At 39.2% G+C, this 25,737-nt stretch overlaps 1 protein-coding gene across 6 annotated transcripts in view; it reads right to left on the bottom strand.

Annotated features, from left to right (window-relative positions):
- The window catches only part of LOC131228968 (uncharacterized), a 44,698-nt gene that overhangs the window by 16,519 nt on the left and 2,442 nt on the right, over positions 1-25,737 (bottom strand). For 5 of the 6 annotated variants that reach the window (XM_058224810.1, XM_058224813.1, XM_058224814.1 and 2 more), the window contains exons 3-8: positions 14,821-14,981; positions 12,507-12,567; positions 12,279-12,344; positions 11,992-12,077; positions 2,364-2,430; positions 797-1,009 (exon numbers count right to left, since the gene is read on the bottom strand). In XM_058224810.1, the coding sequence (XP_058080793.1) occupies positions 797-1,009; positions 2,364-2,430; positions 11,992-12,077; positions 12,279-12,344; positions 12,507-12,567; positions 14,821-14,981 (654 nt within the window). The remainder of the gene's footprint in view (positions 1-796; positions 1,010-2,363; positions 2,431-11,991; positions 12,078-12,278; positions 12,345-12,506; positions 12,568-14,820; positions 14,982-25,737) is intronic. The other variant, XM_058224815.1, reaches the window with a different exon arrangement.

Below are 25,737 nucleotides of genomic sequence, written 5' to 3'. Positions count from 1 at the left end.
GTCCTACACCTTGTGCATATCTAACACCACTACATGTCATTATTAAAGGGTACATTTTGGGTGTTTCCACTAATCAGGGAGAATTGTATGCACTCCGGTTGGTTCACCATCTGGATGACTTCACTTTCTGGGATGCACTGCTTGTTTCACCATCTGGAAAACTTCTGTGATTCCTGAAGAAAGCATCTGTTCCAAATGGACACTGAACCAATGGTAATTTATGATAAATTGAAACGCACCCGAGGCGCAAACTAAACATGTAGCAATAATGTAGCATGTGTGCATATATGTACATACACACTAAAATAAAAATAGAATTACGGTTAAGATATTGTTTTTTTTTTTTTTTTTTTGAAAGGCAATAATTTTATTGAGAAAAAGCCAAAGCCTAAAGAATTACAAAGCAGACCAAGGAAAAGAAAACAAAAAATAAAAAAAATAAAAAACTATCTACTACACTTTCTTCTTCAGATGCTGAATATCAGATTTTAGATATTGAATATCAGGTGCCTATATACTTTCTTCTTCTTTTGATAGTTAAGCTGGCTCGAACCCAAGACCTTAATGTTGAAACACAAGCTGTCTACCATTGAGCTACAGGCTCTAATCCTGAGTAACGGTTTTCATCAAATGCATATACAGTTTCAAACATGTTAAGATAATGAACATCAAATGCATGTACACTTACTTTTCATACACATTCAGATAGTTCTTTCAATACCATAGTGAGAAAGTTATCAGCAAACAGATTCATTGATCTAAGAACTAACAACAGAGAATGTATAAAAACAGGTACCCCAAATTCAGCATTGACTAGGGATTGAATAAAATCCATTAACTGAAGCTTTGCCCACTTCAAACGTTGGTTAGGATTGTCTGTACGGGGTGGATGTCTCCAAGGTGCACCAAAATGTAGTCGGTCTTTTGAGATTCTTCCATTGAGTGCATCAAAAGCAAACTTTTGCAGAATATCCAAAGCTGATTCCATGGCAGGATTCACTACAGTCACCTTATAAGAAAAAGAATTGTAAGAACTGGTAATACATAATTTTATGAGAAAAAAATAATTTTAGAATGCAGATGCAACTGAAAATACAAAGACAAGCCCATATGCAAATATGTAGCACAATCCATTCGGATTAAACAGAGAAGGCAAGCTTATGAATGGTGGAAGAAAATGCAATAAGAAAAACACGATGCAGTTCTACTTGCCTTCTCTTCTATGTTACAGAGTCCTCATATCACACTTCCATTATATGTGAACAAACTGTGCCTAGAAAGACAACTCTGAAGAAAGGCACTATTTTAACCTTATGATTGCGCATAACATGAATGAAGGGCTCAAAAGGGATAGATTCTAGAACAAGTTTGAAAAACCCAAGACTTGACCCAGTGTCAACCAAGAGTCAAGTTTGAGTCAACTCAAGACTTGCACAAGTCTTTCAGGCAGCTCAATGAATCTCTTTTTTCCTAAAAAGACATGTATATAGAGATATTAATATTAATATAAATTCTGCAAAACCGGTGCCTATATAACTATATTATAATCAAAGTTTATATGTGCCAACATTAAAAGCGGAATTTAACAACAAAACTCTTAACCGAAAATATAAGCACAACCTACGACCTAGAGAGAGAGAGAGAGAGAGAGATTGGAAATTATCCCTGAGAGAGATCAGAAATAAAAGATGGGAACGTGAAGAAGCTTTTTTTTTTGGTAGGAAAGATGGCATGAACCCAAGACCTTAATGTTGAAGCAGGAAACACCTTCCATTGAGGTGAGGTCTTGGACCCACTTCCATCCTTTTTTATAGGAGTAGAAGATTGAAAATGGTTTCTTTTTAATATCAAACACTACATCTATAGTTATATTCTCTATGCATTAGATTTTTTTTTTTTTTTAAAAAGTTGTATCAGTCTTAGATACTTCCATATTTTTTTAAAATTATTTGCTTTCCTAAAAGCTTAACTCAACTGAGCAGTTTCCAAGTCATCTTTGGCGAGCCAACTTGTCTTAGGAAAGGGAGATTTATGAGTAACTACAAATTTTAAGATACCACTTTTACTACAATAATTTGGTTGAGAAAAACGAAAGCATTTTTTGCCAATATTAAAATACTTATTGCATAAACAAGAAATCAATGATACAAAAACAGTAAAAAGAAGAGAAAGTAAGTACATCAGGATACAGCCAGCATCCGATTGTTAAAAGGAAAATTAAAAAAATAAAAAAGATGAACTATTTTTCCGTCAGGAACTAGTTTTCTAGCAGAAATAAACAAATGAAACTTGAAATTTGAAATATAGAGAGAGGAACTACAAAATTGTTAGCTACAATTAAAAAAGTGGGATATAGAACTCACTTGCAAATATGCTATGTATGCATTTACGATATCCTCAAAAGTGTTCCCCCTGCCATCTTCCATGATCCTACAAATAAAGAAAGAGAAAAAGCTTGAATGATACAACTACGGCACCTTTATATTGTTCATTTTTTGACAAGTAAATATAGCTTAGTTTTTGGAACTAGGAGTACATGATGCACACTTTTATTATTGGGGGAGAAATTGAAGAATTAAAAAGTTTTCTTATTCATTGTGCACCGAAAACAAGATAAAAGCATGTGATTTCTCCACATAAAGTAGCTACATTCGTCCATAACTTTTAAAGCTTCAAACTTTAATTTTGATCTTTAAAAAAGAAAAGAAAAGAATTTAACAAAAAAAAATAGAAAGAAAAGAAAAGAAAAACAAAAGGATCTAAATTTCTTAGTCTTTTGACTCCCCTCCTTGTGTTGATGCTCTAGTAGGAAGGATGACTGCATTTGCATGTCTTTTACGGTCTTGCACTTGTCAAGGAGATGCAACCCAGCATTTCACATTCCTTAAAGTTTGATAAGGAGGATTATCATAAACAAGGAGGCCACCTGACCCATTGGAGATCACAATTACTGGGATTATTTATCCTCAAAATGATGGAAGTTATGGCATAAGTTTAACACTGGCTGCCAACCTGATGCAACCCTCCTTTATCTGGGCTTGGGACTGTCAACGAAAGCACAAAACTCCCACAAGCGCACTGGGATAGACTAGTACATAGGTTGACTACAATCAAGCATGTGGATGTTGAGATGGATGAGTGGCAAGACAAAGAAATATAGAATTAGAAATATATGCATTGGAGGGAACAATGGAGCAGTACCAATAGGTAATAAGATGAGGGAAAGTAAACTTAGATGGTTTGTGCAACAGAGACCAAGAACCACACAGGTTTGAAGTGAGTTGGCACAAGTTGAAGGCTCTAAAAGGGCAGGCCCAAAGGGAAGTGGAGGTAGTAAAAAAGACTTGATGACATATGGTCTAATTGAAGGTCTGGTCCTTGATAGAGTGGAATGACAGATGATTGGGATAAGGCTTAGATAATGATGCTGATTTATCCTCAAAATGCCCGGGGATTGCATTAAGGTTGAGATTGAAGGAGCAATGTAGGATTCAGAGATCAAGAAATCAAATCGTGTATCCCAACTTGGAAAGGCTACTATCACTTTATGCAGCCAGATTAATTTGGTTTAGGAATGTTATTCACTGCACTGATTGATGTGTCCTAAAAGGACTTGGATCGAGATTTTACATAGGGATATAAAGGCTTGCTAGAAGTCTAAAACTCTAGTACGACAATTTGCAAGTTATTTAATAGACAGCTCAATTCTGCCTTCATGGTCAAAGAAAGTTTTGTTTCACAGTTGTGGGGAATCTCTTTTGCAACTTGATTCCCTTTCACCCAATGATGTCGAATCGCATATGCGATCATGTGCGATCGCATATTCGTATGCGCATATGCGATCGCACAATCGCATATGCGACCGCATTTATTTTTTTTTATTGAAAAATTTATATATATATATATATAATAGGGAAAAATTCAAAAAAATGTAAAAATATATAAGAAACTAAGGAGAACTTTTCTAAGTTAATAGATAACTAATTTTACATATTCAAAATACATTTGAGAGAGATAAAATCAATAAAACAATGAATTAAACATCAAGTCATCGACATTTAACAATATAGTTACCAAGAAGTAACAACAGAATCAACAAGCCATTTATTTATTATTGTAGAAAATCAACAAGTTATCTTCCTTGAAACTTGAAAGTGCTTGAATCTTGATCTTCTAACTTCCAAGAGTGAGGGAATGTAGGAGAGAGAGAGAGATTAAGATCACTTGGAAGTAGGAAATACAAGAGAGAGAGAAAGATTAAGACCACTTGTAATTAAGAAATGTACGAGAAAAATAGAGTAAGAGAATTTTGGAGTGAGAATATTGCAAATGGAGGAGATTTGGAAGCCTTTTTTATAGGAAAAATGTTGTTTTTTTGCAAAAAAATAAAAATAAAATTCAATGTGCCATGGCCAATATGCGATCGCATGCATCGCATATGCGATGCGATTGCATATTTTCACATATGCCACATATGCGATCGCATATGTGCCATGATCGCATATGCGATTTGCATATGGATATGCGCATATGCGATCGCACATGACAACACTGCTTTCACCCATAACCAAAAGAAAGCATTACACCCTAATGCCAAGTTGCATGTCGAGAAAATTGTGGGGATTGGTGATTGCCCTGGTTGAGCCCCAAAACACATGCCCTAGAGGATTTTGGCCCTCCGGTCCTTAAGAGGACGTTGAGTGTGATTACTTATCAAGATTTTCTCAATGAAACTCTCTTTCTTATGCCATGACATCCCAATGAAACCAACTTTCTAAAATATGGGGTCCAAAACATTCATTGAGGGCTTAAGGGTTGGGTGAACGGCAAGCGTCGTGGGTTTGCTCCCCACATACGCGGTTTCAATTCCCCACCCCGTGCTTTACCCAATGCACATGGTTTGCAGGTGATTGCGTGCATCCGCGGGGAATAGTCTGACCATCAAAAGGGGTTGGAACACCCTGTCGTCGTAAATAAATAAATAAATAAAAACATTCATTGAGGGCTCCTTTTGCATAGTTAACATCAAAGATATACCAGCGGTGAACTTGTTAGAAGTAATATCTCAAAATTGACCTTCTATGCCTTTTGTCAATGTCCTAAGGAGATTGCTCCACAATTTTGCTTAGCATCATTGGGAACACCACATATATCAAATTTCTCCCTTCCCTTATTTAGATGTGCTTTTTAATATCCAAGTGGTTAACTCTTTCCCAGATCTCTGGAATATTTGATGTCGCCCAACTGCAATGTAAAGAGCTAGGTGCCATGGCAGGTTCTGCTCACTCTAATCTTATGGGCATCTGGCAAAATAGAAGTACAAGAGTCTTCCCTTTTTTATGAGAGGTTCAAGTACAAGAGTCTTCAAGGAAGCCGCGGTACTAATAAGAGATTATTATGTGTTCATGTCAAAGAATACATTCAAAGTTGTCTACTCTTATGAATATAGATGCATGTTCTTTAGCAAGATGTTCCTTGATCAACATCAGAAGAATTGGATGGATATGGAGTGCACTCAGGGTGTGTGAAGGCTCAAAAGGAAGTGGGTTGAGGTAGTAAGAAAAGGCTTGATGACCTCTGGTCTAACTGAAGTTAAGGCCCTCGATAGAGTGGAATGGCGGAACAGGATTCTATGCCGCCGACCCCAATTAGTTGGGATAAAGCTTTGATGAAGAAGATGATGACCCGGGGTGTGTGAAACTTAGTTTTGATGGAGAAAGAGATGGAAACTGATGAAAAGCTGGTTATATGTGTGACTTCACTATTCACGAAGTTAATTTCATCTGTGCTCAAGGAGCACCAGTTGGTATTGCTAACACAACTTAATCCAAGATGCTGAATTATCTAGCATCAGATTATAGTAGACATTGCGCCTATGACATAGGATTGTAGAAGCTCACTCTGTTAGCTGAAGCACACTTTGGCCAACCTAACTGTTAGTGCCTAAACATTTTAATAACTAACCTGACTTTTTTTCTAAAAAGAAGAAAGAATACATCAAGCGGGAATACATGCCCAACAGGAAGATTAGACCTTGCCACAACCCCCTTTAGCCAGGGAGTCAGAAATATCACTCTCTTCTCTACCAAACAGGGAAAACAAAATGTTTATCCTATAACTAAAACTCTAATATACCAAATAAACACAAGTTGCCAAGAGGCAAGAGCACTGGAAAGATTCGCCACCCAAGAAACAACATCGCTTGAATCACCTTCTGTAGTTAATATCCTTGAGAAAGAATTGAAAAAAGAAAAGAACAGAGAACCTTATTCTGTCTCCAAGCACACCTTAGCTCCATAGTTCACATACTCTGATACTCATAGAGTTGACTTGAAACTCAACCATGTTGTCTAGATTGGAATTCGTGTTGACTCAATAGAAACTCATGCCAATCATATTGTTAAACCTTTCAAAAAAAAAACCATATTTTTTGAGTTGAGTTCCTAGGCTTTCATATTTTTATTCATTTATGCATTTCATAATACATTTCAAATTTATTATTAATTTTCGAGTTTTTCCTTTGCAAACTTTCAGGCAAGTCCTAGAGTTAACCCAGTGGACTTTCTAGTCAAGTTGTCAGGTTTTTGAACTATGCTCAGCTCAAGATAGGCCCAAGAAACATACATAATTTAGCATAAGCCATCTTTAAGGACAACCTCCATACTAGAAGGGCCTCATTGCCCTTTGAAGAACATCAAAATTTTCCAACTTATCAAATCCCACAAAGACTGCATCCTATTTTGCTATCTTTTTCATTGTCCTCTTGAAGTCAAACTCCAACCTTCGAAGCTGAATTTTGTGTTTAATGAGATTCACCCCATCCCCTCTAGGTTAAACATTTCATTTTCCCATGCTTGGAGAAAAAAGGACAAGGTAGTAGACTTTCTAGCTAAATAAGGTGTGAGCCATGAGGCCTTGTTTTTTGGAATTCTTTCCCACTTTGATATTCTTTAATGAATTTGGCATCATCGCTCAAAAGAAAAAGTCCAAAACCAACATCCCTTGGAATTCCTCTATTGTAATGCCCACATGTGCTACTCTTGATTATCTGCACACCCTTGTCTAACAATCGTTTTGAAGAGTACCCTTCTCTAACAATGAAACCACATTGTTGAAAATCCGGTTGTTTTTATCCTCCCAATGCACCATGCACTTGCGAATGGCAGCATTTGCCTCATTTTGAAGGGCCCTCTCCAACTTTTGGCGCTCTCATACAATTTGAAACACCCAAGATTTAATAATTATTATTTTTTTTAAGATGATGCAATTTATTAGGGCCGAAGGCTGGAAAAGAAAAGAAAACTATACAAGGCAAAAAGGAAAATACCAAAGAAACAAACAACCAAAAGAAGGAAAAATACGAAGCCCCAAACCCAAACTCAACATGACATCAATGAGCCCACTCCAATAACAGCGCAACCACCTTGAAGAAAGACCCTCAAATCAACCGCATCACTTGACAATGGTGAAAAGGTGATTCACCAAATCCTCTACCTTTCGACACAAAATAAATCTAAGAAAGCTAATTAATGCTACCTGTGTTGCAACCAGTGTTCGAAATATCGATACTATCGGCCGATATTATCGTTATCGAACCACTGCGAGACGAAACTCCTCCGATAACACCCGGAAGATACCAAAAATCCAAAACTTCAGATATCGCACGATATTATCGTTGATATCGCACGATATATCGTCGAAAGCTACCAAGTAAAAAAAAAACACCAACTATCGTCCGGGACTGTGTCATTATCCCAAAAAAAATTTGGAAAAATTAAAAAAAATATAGAGAAACTTTCAACAGGTGGATTTCGATACCTGTACAAGAGATTTTTATAATCGGAAGCTTCCCTTTGGTGGGCTATTCGAATCAAAGCGTCGTCCGTAGGTTAGTGCAAACAAAATCTCCGATTTGGAAGAGAAATCCATCAAAATCTGGAGAAATCCAAGTATTTAGGCAAAATCCGGCGAAATCCTTGCTGAAATCCGGAGAAATCCTTGCCAAAATCCGAAGATCTGTGAGATTTTGGAGAGATTTTAGGTTCCGGAAGGCCGGAACCGTCTCTGCTTCGAAAAAAAAGGCATCCGATCCCTTTTTTTTGGAAATCAAGGTGGCAGGTGTACCGCACACCACCAAGTTGACTGGTGTGTTGACGTCACCAAGTTTCGTGGGTCCCATCATAAGGTATGTGTTATATCCAAACCGTTCGTCCATTTGGCAAGCTCGTCATAAGGCTTGAGCCGAAAAATAAGACAGATCCAAAGATCAAGTGGACCACACTGCAAATAGGAGTGGGAGATTAAACGTTTACCATTGAAACCCTTCCGGGGTCACGGGAGTTTTGGATCAATATGATATTTGTTTTTCCTCTTCATCCAGGTCTGTGTGACCTAATGAACAGATTGGATGGAAAATAAACATTATAGTGGGCCCTACGAATATTTTAATGGTGAGAATCAGCCCCACTGCTATTTGTGGCGTGGTCCAGTTGAGCTTTGAATATGGCTCATTTTTGGGCTCATGATCTAAAATGATCTCTCTAAATTCATGAACGGTGTAGATATAATAAATACATTATTGTGGGGCCATGTAACTTTGAACCGTTGGTACCACTCGAGTTGCAGGAGCGTCACCGCCTTCTTCGTAGCGTGGTAGGAAGCGGGCATAGTGAGTAGTGTACTACATAAACTCCGTGGGGCCCACCATAATTCATGTATTTTATCCACTCCATCCATCCATTTTACCATATAATTTTATGATTTTTAGCCCAAAAAATGAGCATATCCAAAGCTCAAGTGGACCACACCACAGAAAATGGTGCGAATTAAACATCTACCATTAAAAAAAATTCCTTAGGAGCCAAAGAAGTTTTGGATCAAGCTGATATTTGTTCTTTTCCTTTATCCATATCTTTGTGATCTTATGAAGAGGTTGGATGAAAAATAAACATCACTGTAGGCCCTAAGGGAGGTTTCAACGGTGCAAATCATTATTCGTATTCTTGCTTGCGATATGGTCCACTTGCCCTGTGGATATGTTTCAAATTTGTGCTCAACCCCTAAAATGAGCCGGAAAAACACATGGACTGCATGGATAAACCATGTACATTTACGTGGACCCAATAAGTTTACTTAGTACTATTATAGGAGTGGATTAGGTGAGACCCCGCCTCACCCAAGACCACACAACCGTACCGTGGGGCCAACTTGACGTGTGTATTCTGTGTCCACTCCATCCATCTGTTTTTTCAGATCATTTTACAACATGATCCTAATAATTAAGAAGATCCAATTATCAGGTGGACTATACTCAAGGAAGCAGTATTAGTTGAACATGGTACCATTAAAAACTTCCTAAGGTGCACCTTAATTTTTCCTATATTTTATTAGGCATCCAATCCGCTGATAACTTCACATAAGTTTGAATGAAGAGAAAAAACAATTATCAGCATGATCCAAAACTTTTGTGGCCCACTAATGGTCAATCACCATTGTTACCTATGGTATGGTCTGCCCAATTATTGGATCTGCTTCAATTTTTGGATAATGTCATAAAATGATATGGAAAAACAGATGGATGGGGTGGATACTGAATATAGTTCTCTGAGTTCAATAAGACAACGCATAGCTTAGACCCTATACAAAGGAAACCTATTATGTGCACTTTTTTTTTAAGATTTTATGATTTAAAAGTGTGTATTAAGGTCTTTTTTAATAAACCCTGAAGTTTCATTGAAAAATTCAACCATTTTCCCAATGTTTCCCCATATTTCTCAAAAAGTGCGATAAATTATGCGATACAAACGATATATCCCATGCGATAACCGATACGCATCTGTATCCCAAGGATGCGATACATTGTGCGATACCGATATTTCGAACACTGGTTGCAACTTGCAAATGAAAAATGAAAGTGTGAGAATTGTGTTTGTTTGCTATTGTGATCCAACAAATTACTTCCACTTGGCCTGCGGGGGAATCTAAATCTCCCGCACATTGGCATAAGATAACTCCTCTTCTACCCCAGAAAAAAAAACAGGCCGAGGATGAAGATTTAGAGGTGAAATTTCGCATAGGAGTTAATTTCCAAATCCTTGTCTCCCCACTATATGAAATGTAACACCAATGTTAGTGCCTAAGCTTCAGGAGATTGATTGGATCAAGTCAACCTTCACATTTGAAACATTCACACGCATTAACACTCTAATATGGCTTGGTCAAGTGCATTTTTCAGAGTATCCCCAATATTATCGAAATATCCCTGATATTATCTGTATCTCCAGCTCAATGACACTGATAACACTAGTGGCGATATCGATAACAGTGGTAGTACCAGAAATTCCAAGTATCGGTGATGTATTGCCAATGTATCGATATCGCCAATGTATCGCCTATATTTTCCACTGTGTAAATTACTGGCATTGCTTGTATCACCACGTATCGATATTGCCAATGCATTTGCCAACATTTTTTACGGTGTAAATTCCATGTATCGCTTTTATCGCCAATGTATCGATGATATTTCGATAATATCACCAATGTATCAATATCGCTAAAAATCTATTTATTAAAAAGAAATCCATTTCAAATATTTTTATGGGCGCATGGTTGTATGTAGCATTCAAATTGTCAATGATAATATTGCGATATTATTGTTATCACAACATGGGCGATGTCGAGGCCACATTTTTTCACTTCCTTTCAAGTTTTCGGTGATTTTTCAAAGAAATATCATGTTTTGTCTTGCCAATATTCTGAAATATTGATGGATAGTTGGATGGAAGATTGGATGGTTGGATAGATGGGATTAATGGGATTGTTGACCTAATTTCTTACAACAGCACATGCTTTTACGCCCCCATTAAATGGAAACTCACCATGTATGCATTCTTTTTGCAATTTTGTATTCCTAAATATGTAATCATGTGTATTTTAGCATCTCCTAAAGTTTTGCTGAAAAAATCCATCATTTTCCCAATGTTTCCCCACATTTCCAGTTATTGACGATATTATCAGCGATATCGATATTGTTTCCATATCCCCGGCTAGCAAAACTTGTAGTGATACCGACACTTCGAACACTGGTCAAGTGCAAAAGAGACTAAGAACTGTTGGAGTGAGTTGTTGCAAGTTGAAGGCTCTAAAAGAGAGAGGGCAAAACACCAAATGACGTGTGGAAGCAATAAGAAAAGACTTGATGACCTCTGGTCTAACTGAAGTTATGGCCCTTGATAGAGTGGAATGGTGGAAACGGATTCATGTAGCCGAACCCAATCAGTTGGGATAAGGCAATGACGACAATGATGAAACTCTAATATGGATGCATTAGTAAATCATGATGTAGACTGTTGAATAAATGGATAGTTGGAACTATACATTGATTTCTAATTGTATAGTTATTCGGTCCTCCAGTACCATCCATGAAATTTTTCACTTTACATAAATTTTCAATTCTAGTGATAGGAAGGAAAAATAAAAAATAAAGATGCACGGTACAGGTATATGCCTTGAACAAGATGATATAACATCAAGCCACATTAATTAAAATCCATTATTGTTTGTTCAATCAAAAATTAGATCAATAAGTTAGAAAATATTGGGCACTTGAAATACATGTACCATTTCAGCATGCCAGCAGAGCAATGCTCCATGCACACCCACTTAAATCAAGAATCGTCTTTTTATGGGCAATGAAAATTTTATTGAAAATAAGAGCAAAACAAACAACATCGAGACTTATCTTTGACTATCAGAAATGGTCTAATAACTGCCTCTCTAGAACTTAGAAAATATAGTAATGTTGGCTGAAGAGGCAAACTTTCTTTTTCTTTTTGTTTCTTTTTTTTTTTTGGAAGGCAACGATAGTTTTACTAAAAGCAAAAGAAAATAAGACAATCTGATTGGCTTAAAAAAAAACACAGATGATGAGGAATCATCTGGAAATACAAGGACAGCGATTTTATAGAGATAAAGCAGAAAATAAGAGCCTACCTCTGATAGCAAGGGCTGTGCTTAAGTCTGTATAGCTCAGAAAGATGCCGTGGGCTTGAACCAAGCACGTCGGCAATCACCTTCCACTACAACTTCACCAAACATAATATTTAGAATTTTACCCAAAAAGATAAACCAAAATGAAGTAGAAACCGAACTTAAAATTTTCTAGCAGAGTTTACAAAAATTTCTAGACATGAAAAGACCACCAGCCGAAGTAGTTTTTGACATAATTACTTATAAAGAAAAAGGAGAATTTTGCAGAGGTACCTAAATGGACTGCTCACCTCAGGTTCACTGAAGAATTCAGTAACCATATGCATTTTAGCTTCTGGAGGACTCCATCCAAAGGTCTTCAAACCAATTCAAAGTTGTAATGTAAGTTAGATAGATATTCAAATCTTATAAGAGGAGAAGATTTTCAGCCAAAGCATCAGATCCTACTATGTCATATAAAGCTCTGATTGTCTTGGCTCAAACAAGAATAAAATCCAGAAACAGTTTTCCAAGGGTACCTCACGGGAGATGAATATGTCTGGAAATCCAAAATCCATGAAGGCGCGATAGGAATAGTAGCTAGCACATTACAAAAAGTATTAAGCTTACTAATCTACTTTCAATAAAGCCAAAGTAAAAGCAGTGACTCAAGAAATGAAATTAAAAAATAAGAATAATCGGAATCCATGGTAACCATGATTACAGATAGTTGCAAAGATCGAGACATTAACACATCATAGCAAATCATTGACAATTAAGAAAACTAGACATCTAAGATAGGTTTTGAAGACAATTTTCTAGTTCCCTCACGGATATCAAGGTTCGTACTCCTGTAGAATAGTTGTTTTAACATTTCAAACATCTGATAATTTGCTAATAATTCAAAATCTGAATTATTATGTTTAATTTAGATATATTCAGATCCAAATATGCTTTAGATTAACTACAACTTAGCACTAGTGAGGCGAAAACTTTTAACTTGATTATCTTTTTTTGGTAAATTCCAACTTACAGTGACGAACAAACGATGTGACACGAAATGCACTTGCCATGTTATTATTTCCTCATACATGCGGCAAATGTCATTGCAAATTCACAACAGACAGTCAAAAGATTACATTACATATGGAGAACTTTGGGTCCGAAGTTGGTAGGCAGAAAAGCCTATAGGAAGCATAGTTGGACCAAGAACTCCATAATCATTCTCAAATAAATTGATCAAAAGAAAATCTCTTCTCGTTTGCTAGGCTAGGCAATAGAGTTTGTACATTGTAGAGAAATAAGCAGTTTTTGTTTTTTGTATGTGAGTGTGTGCATGGCTCAGTAGTTTTGGGGAGCACCAATCTTAATAAAACATGAGAGAGGGGTGAATGTCCAATCCTAAGTCTATTTCTCTCTCTTACTTTTTCCATGCGTCCTTCTTACTCTCTCCTTATCATTTCTTCTCTTTTACCATGTAAATCTCACGCATTCTCCATGGTATCAGAGTGGGATTAGATCCGCTTCTTTTCTCATCCTCTTTCCTTATTTTCTTCTATTTTTCTTCCTCCCTTGCTTCTTTCTACAGGGCTAAATGAGGTATAAGTTGTGATACTGAGATCCTTAAAACGAAACGACCGGAGTGCCCGACTTGGATACTTGGATGAAGATTAATGGATTCCCCTTCCTTGAGTTTGGAAATCTATAACTAACCGGTTCTAAACTCTAGACACCCATGTTATGTAGAGCAGAGAGTAAACTGTGCCAATCAGACTGCAAGTCCAACTCTGTCTCATGTAGCGGTATCAAGCTAGATGGTAATAACAGCACAGTGTTGTTATTACCTCTTACCTATTTCTTTAGTCGGGGACATTATGTTATTCAAAAGGTCTCAAATCCACCCAGTTGGACTATAGGTTACGGTCCACCCAGCAGATAACTTCCAACTTTTCATGTGCATGCAACATCCAAACTGTCTAATAGGTCGTCCCCATCACGATTTTTTTTAAGGACAGCGGGGTGTCCTCGCCCCTTTTGAAGGCAAACAAATTACCCGCAAACCACGTGCATCGAGTAAAGCATGGGGAGGGGAATCAAAACAGCGTTTGTGGGGAGCAAACCAATGACGCTAGCTGTTCGCCTAAACCCCAGGCGGGTCGTCCCCATCACAATGATCACCTTGTGAGGGAAAAAAAAAACAGAGAAACTAGTTGCATCCACTGATTGAGTGGACCACACTTGTATTATGCTATTTATTAATGGCTAGACATTGCTTTCTATGGTTTTTTTTGGGAAAAGGAAAACAAAACAGGGAAAAGAGAGAAAAGAGACTAGCTGCTGAGATAGCAGAAGAACTCTAAATCCCTAAAAAACAAAAAGACCAACATCCTTCAAACCCTTGACATTTGCTGCCCATTCGACTATAAGCCTCTTGGCCCAAGTCCCAACTACAGAAGCCGAGGAAGAAAAGTCATTAAAACATCTCTCATTCCTTTCTAACCACACTGACCACCAAATAGCCAATATTGCCATTCTCCAAATGGACGTTCTAGGTTTTCCAAACCTGAATCCACGCCAAGTAGCTAGGAGGCTACCCGATGAGTGGATGGGGCTGAATTTTTGCACTAGGCGATCCCCAGCCTATTGGAAGGGTTGGATGTCGCATGCACTAAATAGTTCAGAAGTTATCCACCAGGTGGGCCGTAATTTGTGGTCCAACTGGTTGAGCTTGAGACTTCTTTGTTGCTACCTCTTATCTTCTTTTTGACATTGAAGTTGAAGATTTTTTTTCCCTCCAACTTCAACAGGAAGGTTGAAAAACAAAAACAAAACCAAACAAAGTATGAATTTTACCTATCCGATGTCACAAGAATGACAGGTAGACACTTCTCATTCACACCCAAGGCTATCAACCTCCACAACAAACTGTCATGATACATGGCTGCAGAGACTGTGGAATCATCTGACTGGATTGCCCTCCGCAGAACATCAATGTTGTTTATGACTAGCTTCGGCTGCCCAAAAGATATAGTTTGAAGATGAGTACACTTTCATATTACTTCCAGATACACGCACGCATCCACACACAGAAAGGCATGCAGATAAGAAAAGAAGCACATGAGCATCTGAAAATGGCATGTTTTTCTTGAATAGGAACCATACAAACAGAAGCATGGGAAAAATCTTGCAAATCCAAGTGGGTGGGGGTGGAAGTATTGTTGGATAAAAAGAATGGCAGGCAAAATGCAAATTGACAACAGTTTGCCCATCCGAAATGCACAACGTATATGATAGGTGCAGAAGCAAAGTCCATTAACAACCAAAAGTAAGGCATAAGGGTATACTACTGCATTATACAGAAAATGATGAACAAGGGTTCACCATTTTATATTTCATAATCATAACCAAACCATAACTACAATTTCATTTTGGTCTAGAAATTATAGTAATTGGAATTCGGGGGGCTAATCCCTCATTACAGATAGCGGACAACCTCACCAATATCTCCAGCCTATTGAACAACAGAAGGTAATTGGGGAGAAGAATAAAACGATAGAAAAACAACAAGTTGGGCTTTCCAACACTTTGCTTTCTTTCCATGACTTTGACAATGAACCATCATGATGCGGGGGCATCTTGGTGTGAATCCAAGGATGCATCGTTTCTCCATGCTAGGGTAGGGTGACCCACGAGGTGGGGTCTGTGAGATATAGAATGGCCGCAAGGTGGGGGCCCACCGTAGGACTGTGCAATTCGAGGATCAGTGCGAAGCGGGGGTTGCCCACGAGGAGGTCTCGCCTGGGTTTGCCTAGGAGGGCCTGCATATAGGGATAAATCGGTCATTCATCATCAACTCTTTAACTTTTGGTGTGTTGGTTGGTTGTCCGCTATCAAAATGGTATCAGAGCGGGAACACAGTATTCAAGTCTCCTCACCGACGTGGGTGGATGATGCAGGGGCATTTTGGTGTGATTCCAAGGATGCACCATATCTCCACACAGGGATAGGATGGCCCATAAGGTGGGATCTGTGAGATGCAGAATGGCCATGAGGTGAGGCCCGCTATGGGACCATGCGATTCGAGGACCTGTGCGAAGCGGGGGTTGCCCACAGGGAGGTCTCGCCTGGGTTTGCCTAGGAGGGCCTACATATAGGGATAAACCGGTCCTTCCCCATCAGCTCTGGAGCTTTTGGTGAGCTGGAAGATTGGCTTTATTTTATGTTTTGATTTACTATGGTAAATTGGTAATCCCTTAATTAATTTATTTGCATCATCCGAATTTAGGCCGTCCGTCCTACATCACATCCTGTAGCTCATAACCTTGAAGCAACAATTGTAAGAATTAGCTTTCATTAGCCCATATTTCAATTACATCGTTTCAGCACGCATCCAATAATTGACTAGGTGACGCAGCCGGAAGCATTGGAATGAAACTAGATGTTAAAAGATATAGTTACCAAGCCAAGAACAATGACAACACATGCCCTTCAATGCAACACATGTAAGGGAATGAATATTTTCTCAAATGACTTAATGAGACTGCAAGGCCAACAAGGCCTATTTATAGGCTACAATAGAGAGAGAAGGGACTAGCACTAATGAAAATACTAAAATACCTCCTTATTTACTATGGTCTTGAGTAGGCTTATCTTGGTCATTGGAAGGCTTAAAGGCAAATAACAACAAAATTATTATGCATGTGACCCTAGGGTCCCACACATGTACTCATGTGAAGCTGGGGCCCACAAGTGGGACATGTGAAACACGTATGGTCAAGTCAATCTACACATGGGCCTTGTGTATCTTCTTTTATCAATTCCATCTTCAAAAAAAAAAAAGCTTGACCACAAGTAGCAAAACTAGGGGAGAACTCCTTATGAGGGGCCTCTTCAATGATTTTGCTTCCTCGATTGAGGCCACCATCTGTTTCATTCTTTCATGTCTTCTCCGTTGCATGTCTTCCATTCTTCCAGGTTTTTTGGGGTTCAAATGCACGGTTGTTGCCATCTAGTCAGTCAACACTTTGCCAACTTGGTCCATGTCACCTTGAGATTGTCTGAAAATGCCCTAGGTTGTCAGAGAAAAAATCATCAACTCATCGTCCTTTCAAGGAGAATCATTTCTCATTGGCATGAGGGAGATCTCCTTCCCGTCGTGCACGAGAGTGTAGGTATTAGTGAAACCATAATATTGCACAAGCCAATCGTACATCAAATGACCAGCCAAGCAGGACGTGACAGAAACTCTTATTGGGGCAATGTCACGATATACTCTTTTTTTAAGAGTAATGTCACAATATACCATTACCAACTCAACATAATCTTGTCCTGTTAAGTCACTGGGCATCCATCAATCACTAGCATGATCTCACTGCTTGTTCCAAGAGCCCGATGGAGTTGTGGGTAAGGATGGCAATGGTCTTGTGGCCCAGCCCAGCCCCACTGACTTGACCCTAAAGGGCCAAAGCTTGGGCCACTAAACTTGGCCCCAAGGCTCAAGCTTGAAAGCTAGGCCCGGAGTCCGGGCCAGGTTAGGTTTGGTAGGGCTATCAATCGGGTGAGCCTAGCCGTGGGCTTTTGGGCCAGGTTTGGGATCACACTTAAGCCCATGGGATGGGCTTGGGCTCGGATATAAAAGCTTGAACAATTTTGGGTTGAGCTTAGGTTACCCTGGCCCACCTAACCCAGCATGAGCCCATATATCTTAATGTACATTATATATATATATATATATATATAGATATATATTATACATTATAACTTATATATGTATATATTACATATTATATATATTATAATATGTATATATATTAAGACTTTTGGGTTATCCATGAACTGATGTATATGAGTGATATATGAGTGCATGATTGACCTCAATTGGAGTTGCAATTTCTTTCATTTAACTTGGACCAAAATAACTTGAGATTCTCATTCGAGTTTAATGTCACCATTTTATTTTTATACATTTCGCATGTGCAATGATCATGGGCACATAAACTGTCAAATGAACTGTGTGGACTACAATTTGGTTTTTTGTTTTTTTGTTTTTTTTTTTTTAGAAATAACTGCAAATTTCATTAAGGAACAAAAGGAAACAAGAAGGGGAAGGACCTGCTGAGATAGCAGACCTCACCCCTATCTAAAAAAAGAAAAGTTACAAGAAGACAAGTTAACAACATTTGACGCCCATTCAAACATTAGTTGGTGAACCCTTTTAAGGATGACCTCCACCGAATTTGAAACATTCCTGAAACATCTGTTATTTCTTTCTTCCCAGACTGCCCACCAGATGGCTAAAAGAGACATTCTCCACACCACCACCATATCTTTACTCAAAGACACTCCATGCCAAGCTGCAAGAAGACTATCCGTAAAGAGCGGAAAGGTCTACGCTACCGCAAACGAGGACAACAGGACTGACCATACCTTTTGGAATAAAGAGCAGTGAATAAATAAGTGGTCCATCGTTTCTTCATTTGCCATGCAGTTGGATAAAATCATACCCCTTTTCCTTAGATTGTCAACCATCAGGACCTTTCTTCTCCCCACCAACCAGCCAAACACTGAAATATTGGGCGGCACTTTGTATTTCCACAGTTTGGCTGTCCTTACCTCATCCGCAAGCGCTGATTTTCTGCCAATGCAAAGATACAAGGCCTTCACCGAAAAAATGCCCTTCTTATCCAAACGCCAAACCAGCCTATCATTTTGAAGGATATCAGGATGCCAATTGCCAATGCGATCTAGAAGAGCTGCAAAATCTTCGATTTCCCAGTCGTGAAAATTCCTTCTACAAGGCGGATGCCATACCACTTCGTTCTCATGCACCGAATAACAATCAGCGACCACGATGGATCTGTTTGGGGCCAGACGATAAATGGAGGGAAAATCCTCCTTCAGGGCTGCATTACCAGCCCAAATATCTTCCCAAAATCTGATCTTATCTCCTTTACCAATAGAGTACCCTATCCTGTTGCGCACTTCCTTACTTGAGCTTAGCAGACTACACTTTGGTTTTTTTTCTTTAGACATCGGCCGGGCATGGGGCAAGCCTAAAGGATTTTGGGTGGAGATTAGGCCTGGCCAGGCACAATGATAGCCCTAGGGCTAGGGCCAATGATGAATAGCCCAGCCCATCACCTTGGTGTATGCCATATAGTATATAGGTATTGGTAATGAACACTATAGAAATTGTATAATAGTGTTTATAGTAACATAAAGAAATTTGATATTTTGGTAACAAATGACGGATGAAAACAGGCACTTAAAAACTATCCAAATTGTGAACTCCAATTTAGATGATGAAAAGTACATTGATGCACTCAGTGTTCGAAATATCGATACTATCGGCCGATATCTCGGCCGATATTATCGTTATCGCACCACTGCGAGACGAAACTCCTCCGATAACACCAGGAAGATACCAAAAATCCAAAACTTCAGATATCGCACGATATTATCGTCAATATCGCGCGATATATCGTCGAAAGATACCAAGTATAAAAAAAAAAACACCAAATATCGTCCGGGACTGTGTCATTATCCCAAAAAAAATTTGGAAAAATTAAAAAAATATATAGAGAAACTTTCAACAGGTGGATTTCGATACCTGTACAAGAGATTTTTATGATCGGAAGCTTCCCTTTGGTGGGCCATTCGAATCAAAGCGTCGTCCGTAGGTTAGTGCAAACAAAATCTCCGATTTGGAAGAGAAATCCATCAAAATCTGGAGAAATCCAAGTATTTAGGCAAAATCCGGCGAAATCCTTGCTGAAATCCGGAGAAATCCTCGCCAAAATCCGAAGATCTGTGAGATTTTGGAGAGATTTTAGGTTCCGGAAGGCCGGAACCCTCTCTGCTTCGAAAAAAAAGGCGTCCGATCCCCTTTTTTTGGAAATCAGGTGGCAGGTGTACCGCACACCACCGAGTTGACTGGTGTGTTGACGTCACCAGGTTTCGTGGGTCCCATCATAAGGTATGTGTTATATCCAAACCGTTCTTCCATTTGGCAAGCTCGTCGTAAGGCTTGAGCCGAAAAATAAGACAGATCCAAAGACCAAGTGGACCACACTGCAAATAGGAGTGGGAGATTAAACGTTTACCATTGAAACCCTTTTGGGGTCACGGGAGTTTTGGATCAATATGATATTTGTTTTTCCTCTTCATCCAGGTCTGTGTGACCTAATGAACAGATTGGATGGAAAATAAACAATATAGTGGGCCCTACGAATATTTTAACGGTGAGAATCAGCCCCACTGCTATTTGTGGCGTGGTCCAGTTGAGCTTTGAATATGGCTCATTTTTGGGCTCATGATCTAAAATGATCTCTCCAAATTCATGAACGGTGTAGATATAATAAATACATTATCGTGGGGCCATGTAACTTTGAACCGTTGGTACCACTCGAGTTGCAGGAGCATCACCGCCTTCTTCGGTAGGAAGCGGGTGTAGTGAGTAGTGTACTACATAAACTCTGTGGGGCCCACCATAATTCATGTATTTTATCCACTCCATCCATCCATTTTACCATATAATTTTATGATTTTTAGCCCAAAAAATGAGCATATCCAAAGCTCAAGTGGACCACACCACAGAAAATGGTGCAAATTAAACATCTACCATTAAAAAAAAAATCCTTGGGAGCCAAAGAAGTTTTGGATCAAGCTGATATTTGTTCTTTTCCTTTATCCATATCTTTGTGATCTTATGAAGTGGTTGGATGAAAAATAAACATCGCTGTAGGCCCTAAGGGAGGTTTCAACAGTGCAAATCATTATTCGTATTGTTTCTTGTGGTATGGTCCACTTGACTTTTGGATAGGTTTCAAATTTGTGCTCAACCCCTAAAATGAGCCGGAAAAACACATGGACTGCATGGATAAACCATGTACATTTACGGTGGACCCAATAAGTTTACTCAGTACTATAGGAGTGGATTAGGTGAGACCCCGCCTCACCCAAGACCACACAACCGTACCGTGGGGCCAACTTGACGTGTGTATTCTGTGTCCACTCCATCCATCTGTTTTTTCAGATCATTTTACAACATGATCCTAATAATTAAGAAGATCCAATTATCAGGTGGACTATACTCAAGGAAGCAGTATTAGTTGAACATGGTACCATTAAAAACTTCCTAAGGTGCACCTTAATTTTTCCTATATTTTATTAGGCATCCAATCCGCTGATAACTTCACATAAGCTTGAATGAAGAGAAAAAACAATTATCAGCATGATCCAAAACTTTTGTGGCCCACTAATGGTCAATCACCATTGTTACCTATGGTATGGTCTGCCCAATTATTGGATCTGCTTCAATTTTTGGATAATGTCATAAAATGATATGGAAAAACAGATGGATGGGGTGGATACTGAATATAGTTCTCTGAGTTCAATAAGACAACGCATAGCTTAGACCCTATACAAAGGAAACCTATTATGTGCACTTTTTTTTTAAGATTTTATGATTTAAAAGTGTGTATTAAGGTCTTTTTTAATAAACCCTGAAGTTTCATTGAAAAATTCAACCATTTTCCCAATGTTTCCCCATATTTCTCAAAAAGTGCGATAAATTATGCGATACAAACGATATATCCCATGCGATAACCGATACGTATCTGTATCCCAAGGGTGCGATACATTGTGCGATACCGATATTTCGAACACTGGATGCACTCATTCAAGTCCATGCATACGGTGGATGATTGGTAGGGCATATTCTTGGTTGATGAATAATCTTATTTGACACGGTTGTATCGTAAAAATTAAAATTAAAATTAATGCTCTGGAAGAGCATTCCAATTCATAAACACGGTCACTAATTGTACACCAATTATACACGTAGGATATATATAACCTATCTTTCACTTATGGGGTCGGGCCTAGTTTGAACTTGATCTTGCTTGGCCCTATCCTAGCCCTCGCCCGAGTCCTAGCCCTCTCGAGCGAGGGCCAAGGACAGGGAAAAGCACGGGGCCTCTTTAGCTTGTTAGGGCATGGTCTGGGCCAAGTCGGGGATTAAGGCTCTAAGATTGGGCAAGGGTCGTCCCAACCCATTGCCACCCCTAGTTGTGGGTAATTTTCTGCTCGCAACCTGCATTTATGCTACCATCGTTATTGATGATGACCTTGATGGGATTTTTTCACATGCACCCCACGCATGGAAGAGAATGGTATAGAGAGGTGGCAATGGGTCGTGTTAGGGCCAACAAGAGGTTGGCCTTGGCTGGTCCCTAGAGCCCCAAGCTCTGACCTTGCCTGGCCCAAGCCGTAACAGGCTAAAGAGGCCCCAGTGGTGGCCTTGTCCCTAGAGGGTCGGGCCAAGCTAGGGTTAGGCCAAGGCTGACCCTGTAAGTTAAAGATAAGTTACATATATGCTTTATGTATAATTGGTTTGCAATTGGCGAGTATGTGTTTATGAATCACCGTGCTCTTCCAGAGTATCAAAGTTTTTATGGCACTTCAAATAAAATCATCCATCAACCAAGACAATGCTTGCCCACTCAATTATCCATAATATGCATGGATTTAAATAAGTGCATCAATGTACTGTTCACCATATAAACCGAGGAACACAACTTGGATAGTTTATAAGTGACTGTGTATCATCCACCACACTCAACCAGAATATCAATGTTCTTCATATTACCATATACACCAGTACAAACACTTTATAGTCTAGATTACTAATACGTAGGTACTATGTAGTATACACCGCAGCAATGAGTTGGGCCAGGTTATTCATTGTTGGTCCTAGCCTAGACCAACCCGAACATTGTGCCTAGAGCTCAAGCCCGAGCCCAACCCTCGAGCCAAGTTTAATAGCCCAAGCCCTAGCCCTTCAAAGTCTAGTCATCCAGGCTGAGTTGGGCAGCTCAACCCATTGCCGCCCCTAATGGTATGTAACCCATATGCATTCTCTTCTTCCTTAAGCAATGTTTGGATGCGCTTAACAAAACAAGATACAGAATTTTCCTGCAATGTCATTAAGCATTAACTCAACATTGCCTACACATGTCTTATTGCTCCTCATTGATAGTCTCCTCGCAAAGGTTGAGATTCTTTGTTGGGCATATAGCTGCAAGGTGGCCCTTGCCTCCACACTAGTACCAAGTGGCATTATTATGACAAACCTTTGATGTCTCTCACATTTCCTTTACCAGCTTAGGACCATTGTTTTGTGGGTCCTCCAGTCATCTCCTATAGTGATCATGGGAGGTCATGAACAACAGCCAGTTCAAGACAGAATACTCCCTAGACCAGTAGCTATTGCATCCATCTGTTTTTATCCAATGCCCACAATGCAATCCAATATGCTTCAACCATTCTCTTCGGTCCACCCCATCTTAAATGTTCCTCTTAGGCCCTCTGGCAATACCGTTCTCGCTTCTAGTCTCATTAAATCACAATGTCAAATCGTAAACTTTTGGTTGTAATTCTCAATAGTCAGTTATCCTATTGCAAATCCAAAGATTCCTTGATTCCCTAAGGGAAGGTCTCTTTGCTTCATCTTCCCCTTCATTTCTTCTTAGTTTGAAATAGGTAGAAGATCACAGCTCCGTAGTTCTCTCACTACCGCATTCCACAATTTTAATGCATCAAAATGTAACTTGACTTCCTCTACCATCTGAAACAATTCAAAATAATTTTCTAATAAATCTACCCACCATTAAATTTTTCAATCTCCACCTTCGCGTGCTTTGTTGGATCTGCGGTGTAACTAGACATAGTCAAGATAATTAAGATGAGGACGTATAGGTGTTGAGATCCTTGCCTAGGTATTGGGGTTTTTTGGGGCAACAATGGGTCGGGTTGGCCTGCGGGTCAATTGTCTGATGCAAGACAATTAACCACTTGCTCTAAAAACTCGAACTGTTAAAGCATGACGAATTAATCCATTTATCTCATAGCCCAGACCCCACATCTCATGGGTTAGGACCTCGGCCGAACCCCCTTCATGGGCCCCAAATCACATGGGTACCGCCTCACACGGGCCGCCCACCCGGAGTGTGCCCCCGCATCCCACAGGCTACTCCACTCGAACCCGGTGTGAAAATGCCCCTGCATTAATGCTCCAACCAAATGGCCCAAAGCAAAGCCAAAACACCAATCTCCATGTCTTCTTGCCTAGACCTCCTCCTTGATTAGAGTGCCAGGAAAGAAATAAATCTAGGATAGTTGCTGGCATCACCTAGCAACCCGAAGTTGTGGCTCTTCATCCTTACTATTAATTAAGTTAGTGCAAATTTATGTTTAAAATGTAGAGATTTATACTTAAATCTATTTAGTTATTGGTTATAATACAACACTAAGCATCCAGGGTTTATAATAGTAACATTCATCATTTTTTTTGTCTTGGCTTCTTGCCAAGCTGATTTTAATAAAGATTATTCACAACCCTACAAAATGAGTTCATCTACCATACTATATTGCGTACATAGTGTATGTATTGGAGTGACACACATTACCCTACCCGTAGCATACCACGTATTGGAGGAGGTAGCATACCACATACCCATTCCCGTACCACGTACCAAAGCGACCCACAATCCAGGGAGCCTTAATAGAGCGGGTTCAAGCCAAGCTAATCTAAACTACCAGTATAGGTTATCAATAAGCTGGCTGAAATGATCTATAGTATCTCTCTTTCCATTAACCTCCACAGATATTACTCGAGTGCTTGTATAGCATTGTTCATCCTCAGTAGATACTAGCTGGGCATTAATTTGACTCAACCGGTCAGGAATTTTCTGTAAAGCATCATTTGGCTTTCTCCTGCATCCCGCTGCTTGGGCATACAGGTTTGAGGCAGATGATCTGTCACACGAGTCAAAGTTTTAGGACATAAGACATGCCCTACCACAGATATGGTCACATACCTTTATGATCAAAATATCCAAATTATTACTTCACAAATGGATGCAGACCTGTAACATTGGGAAGATCTGGTTGTAAATCTAACCATGGATTATCGCAGTTGACAAATCAGAGGATAGATCATGATGAATCATGAATGTTGATGTATAAGATGGATCAATTACGCAACAGATCCAACACAGTCATGCCCAATCAATAGATCTATACACAAATCCACTTACAAGCACCGTCAATAACTAAAATACATAAATATAGTAATGGATGGAGTGAACAATTTAAATTTAGGGACGGGTTTGGGTATGCGCGGTACATATAAAGGTTGGAAGATTTGAGTGGCAAAGATCTAAAGGTCAGGTTGTGTTTCAACCTTGAGACATAGAACCTAAAGGTTGTACAGATATGTAAATGGGTAGGTCTAAGGCTTGGGAAGGTGTAGAATGGAAATTTGTGGGCTAGGAGTGCATCTAAACTTAGATTTTGGGTTGTAAGGTTTGCGTGACTGGGTTATTGGTCGATATTTTTGTGTAAAAGATAGGATGGCAGCTAGATTTTTGGGATTTGACGGATGGGACAGCTCGGGTTTGGGATGAACAAGAAGAGAAAAATGGAAAGGGATTTTTTTTTTTTTTTTTTAAAGGATGAGAAGAAAGAAGACAGGAAGCCTCAATTAAAAAAGCTAACTTGCTCTGGTACCAATTTGATGTAGCCAAGAGCGCAACAATGCTATCACGTCGTAAAAGACCTAGCTACGAAGCTAAGGTCAATGGCCACATCCATGCAACATGCAAGGGAATGAATATTTTCTCAAGAAGAAATGGAAGACTTTTATTCTCAAATGGCATAATGAGACTACACGTCCAACAAGGCCCATCTATACACTAAAACAAAAGAAAG

The sequence above is a fragment of the Magnolia sinica genome, chromosome 16, assembly GCF_029962835.1.
Source record: "Magnolia sinica isolate HGM2019 chromosome 16, MsV1, whole genome shotgun sequence".
NCBI classification, from domain to species: domain Eukaryota; kingdom Viridiplantae; phylum Streptophyta; class Magnoliopsida; order Magnoliales; family Magnoliaceae; genus Magnolia; species Magnolia sinica.
Note: the sequence above shows the minus strand (reverse complement) of the source record. Positions and strands in the feature narration are given on the sequence as shown.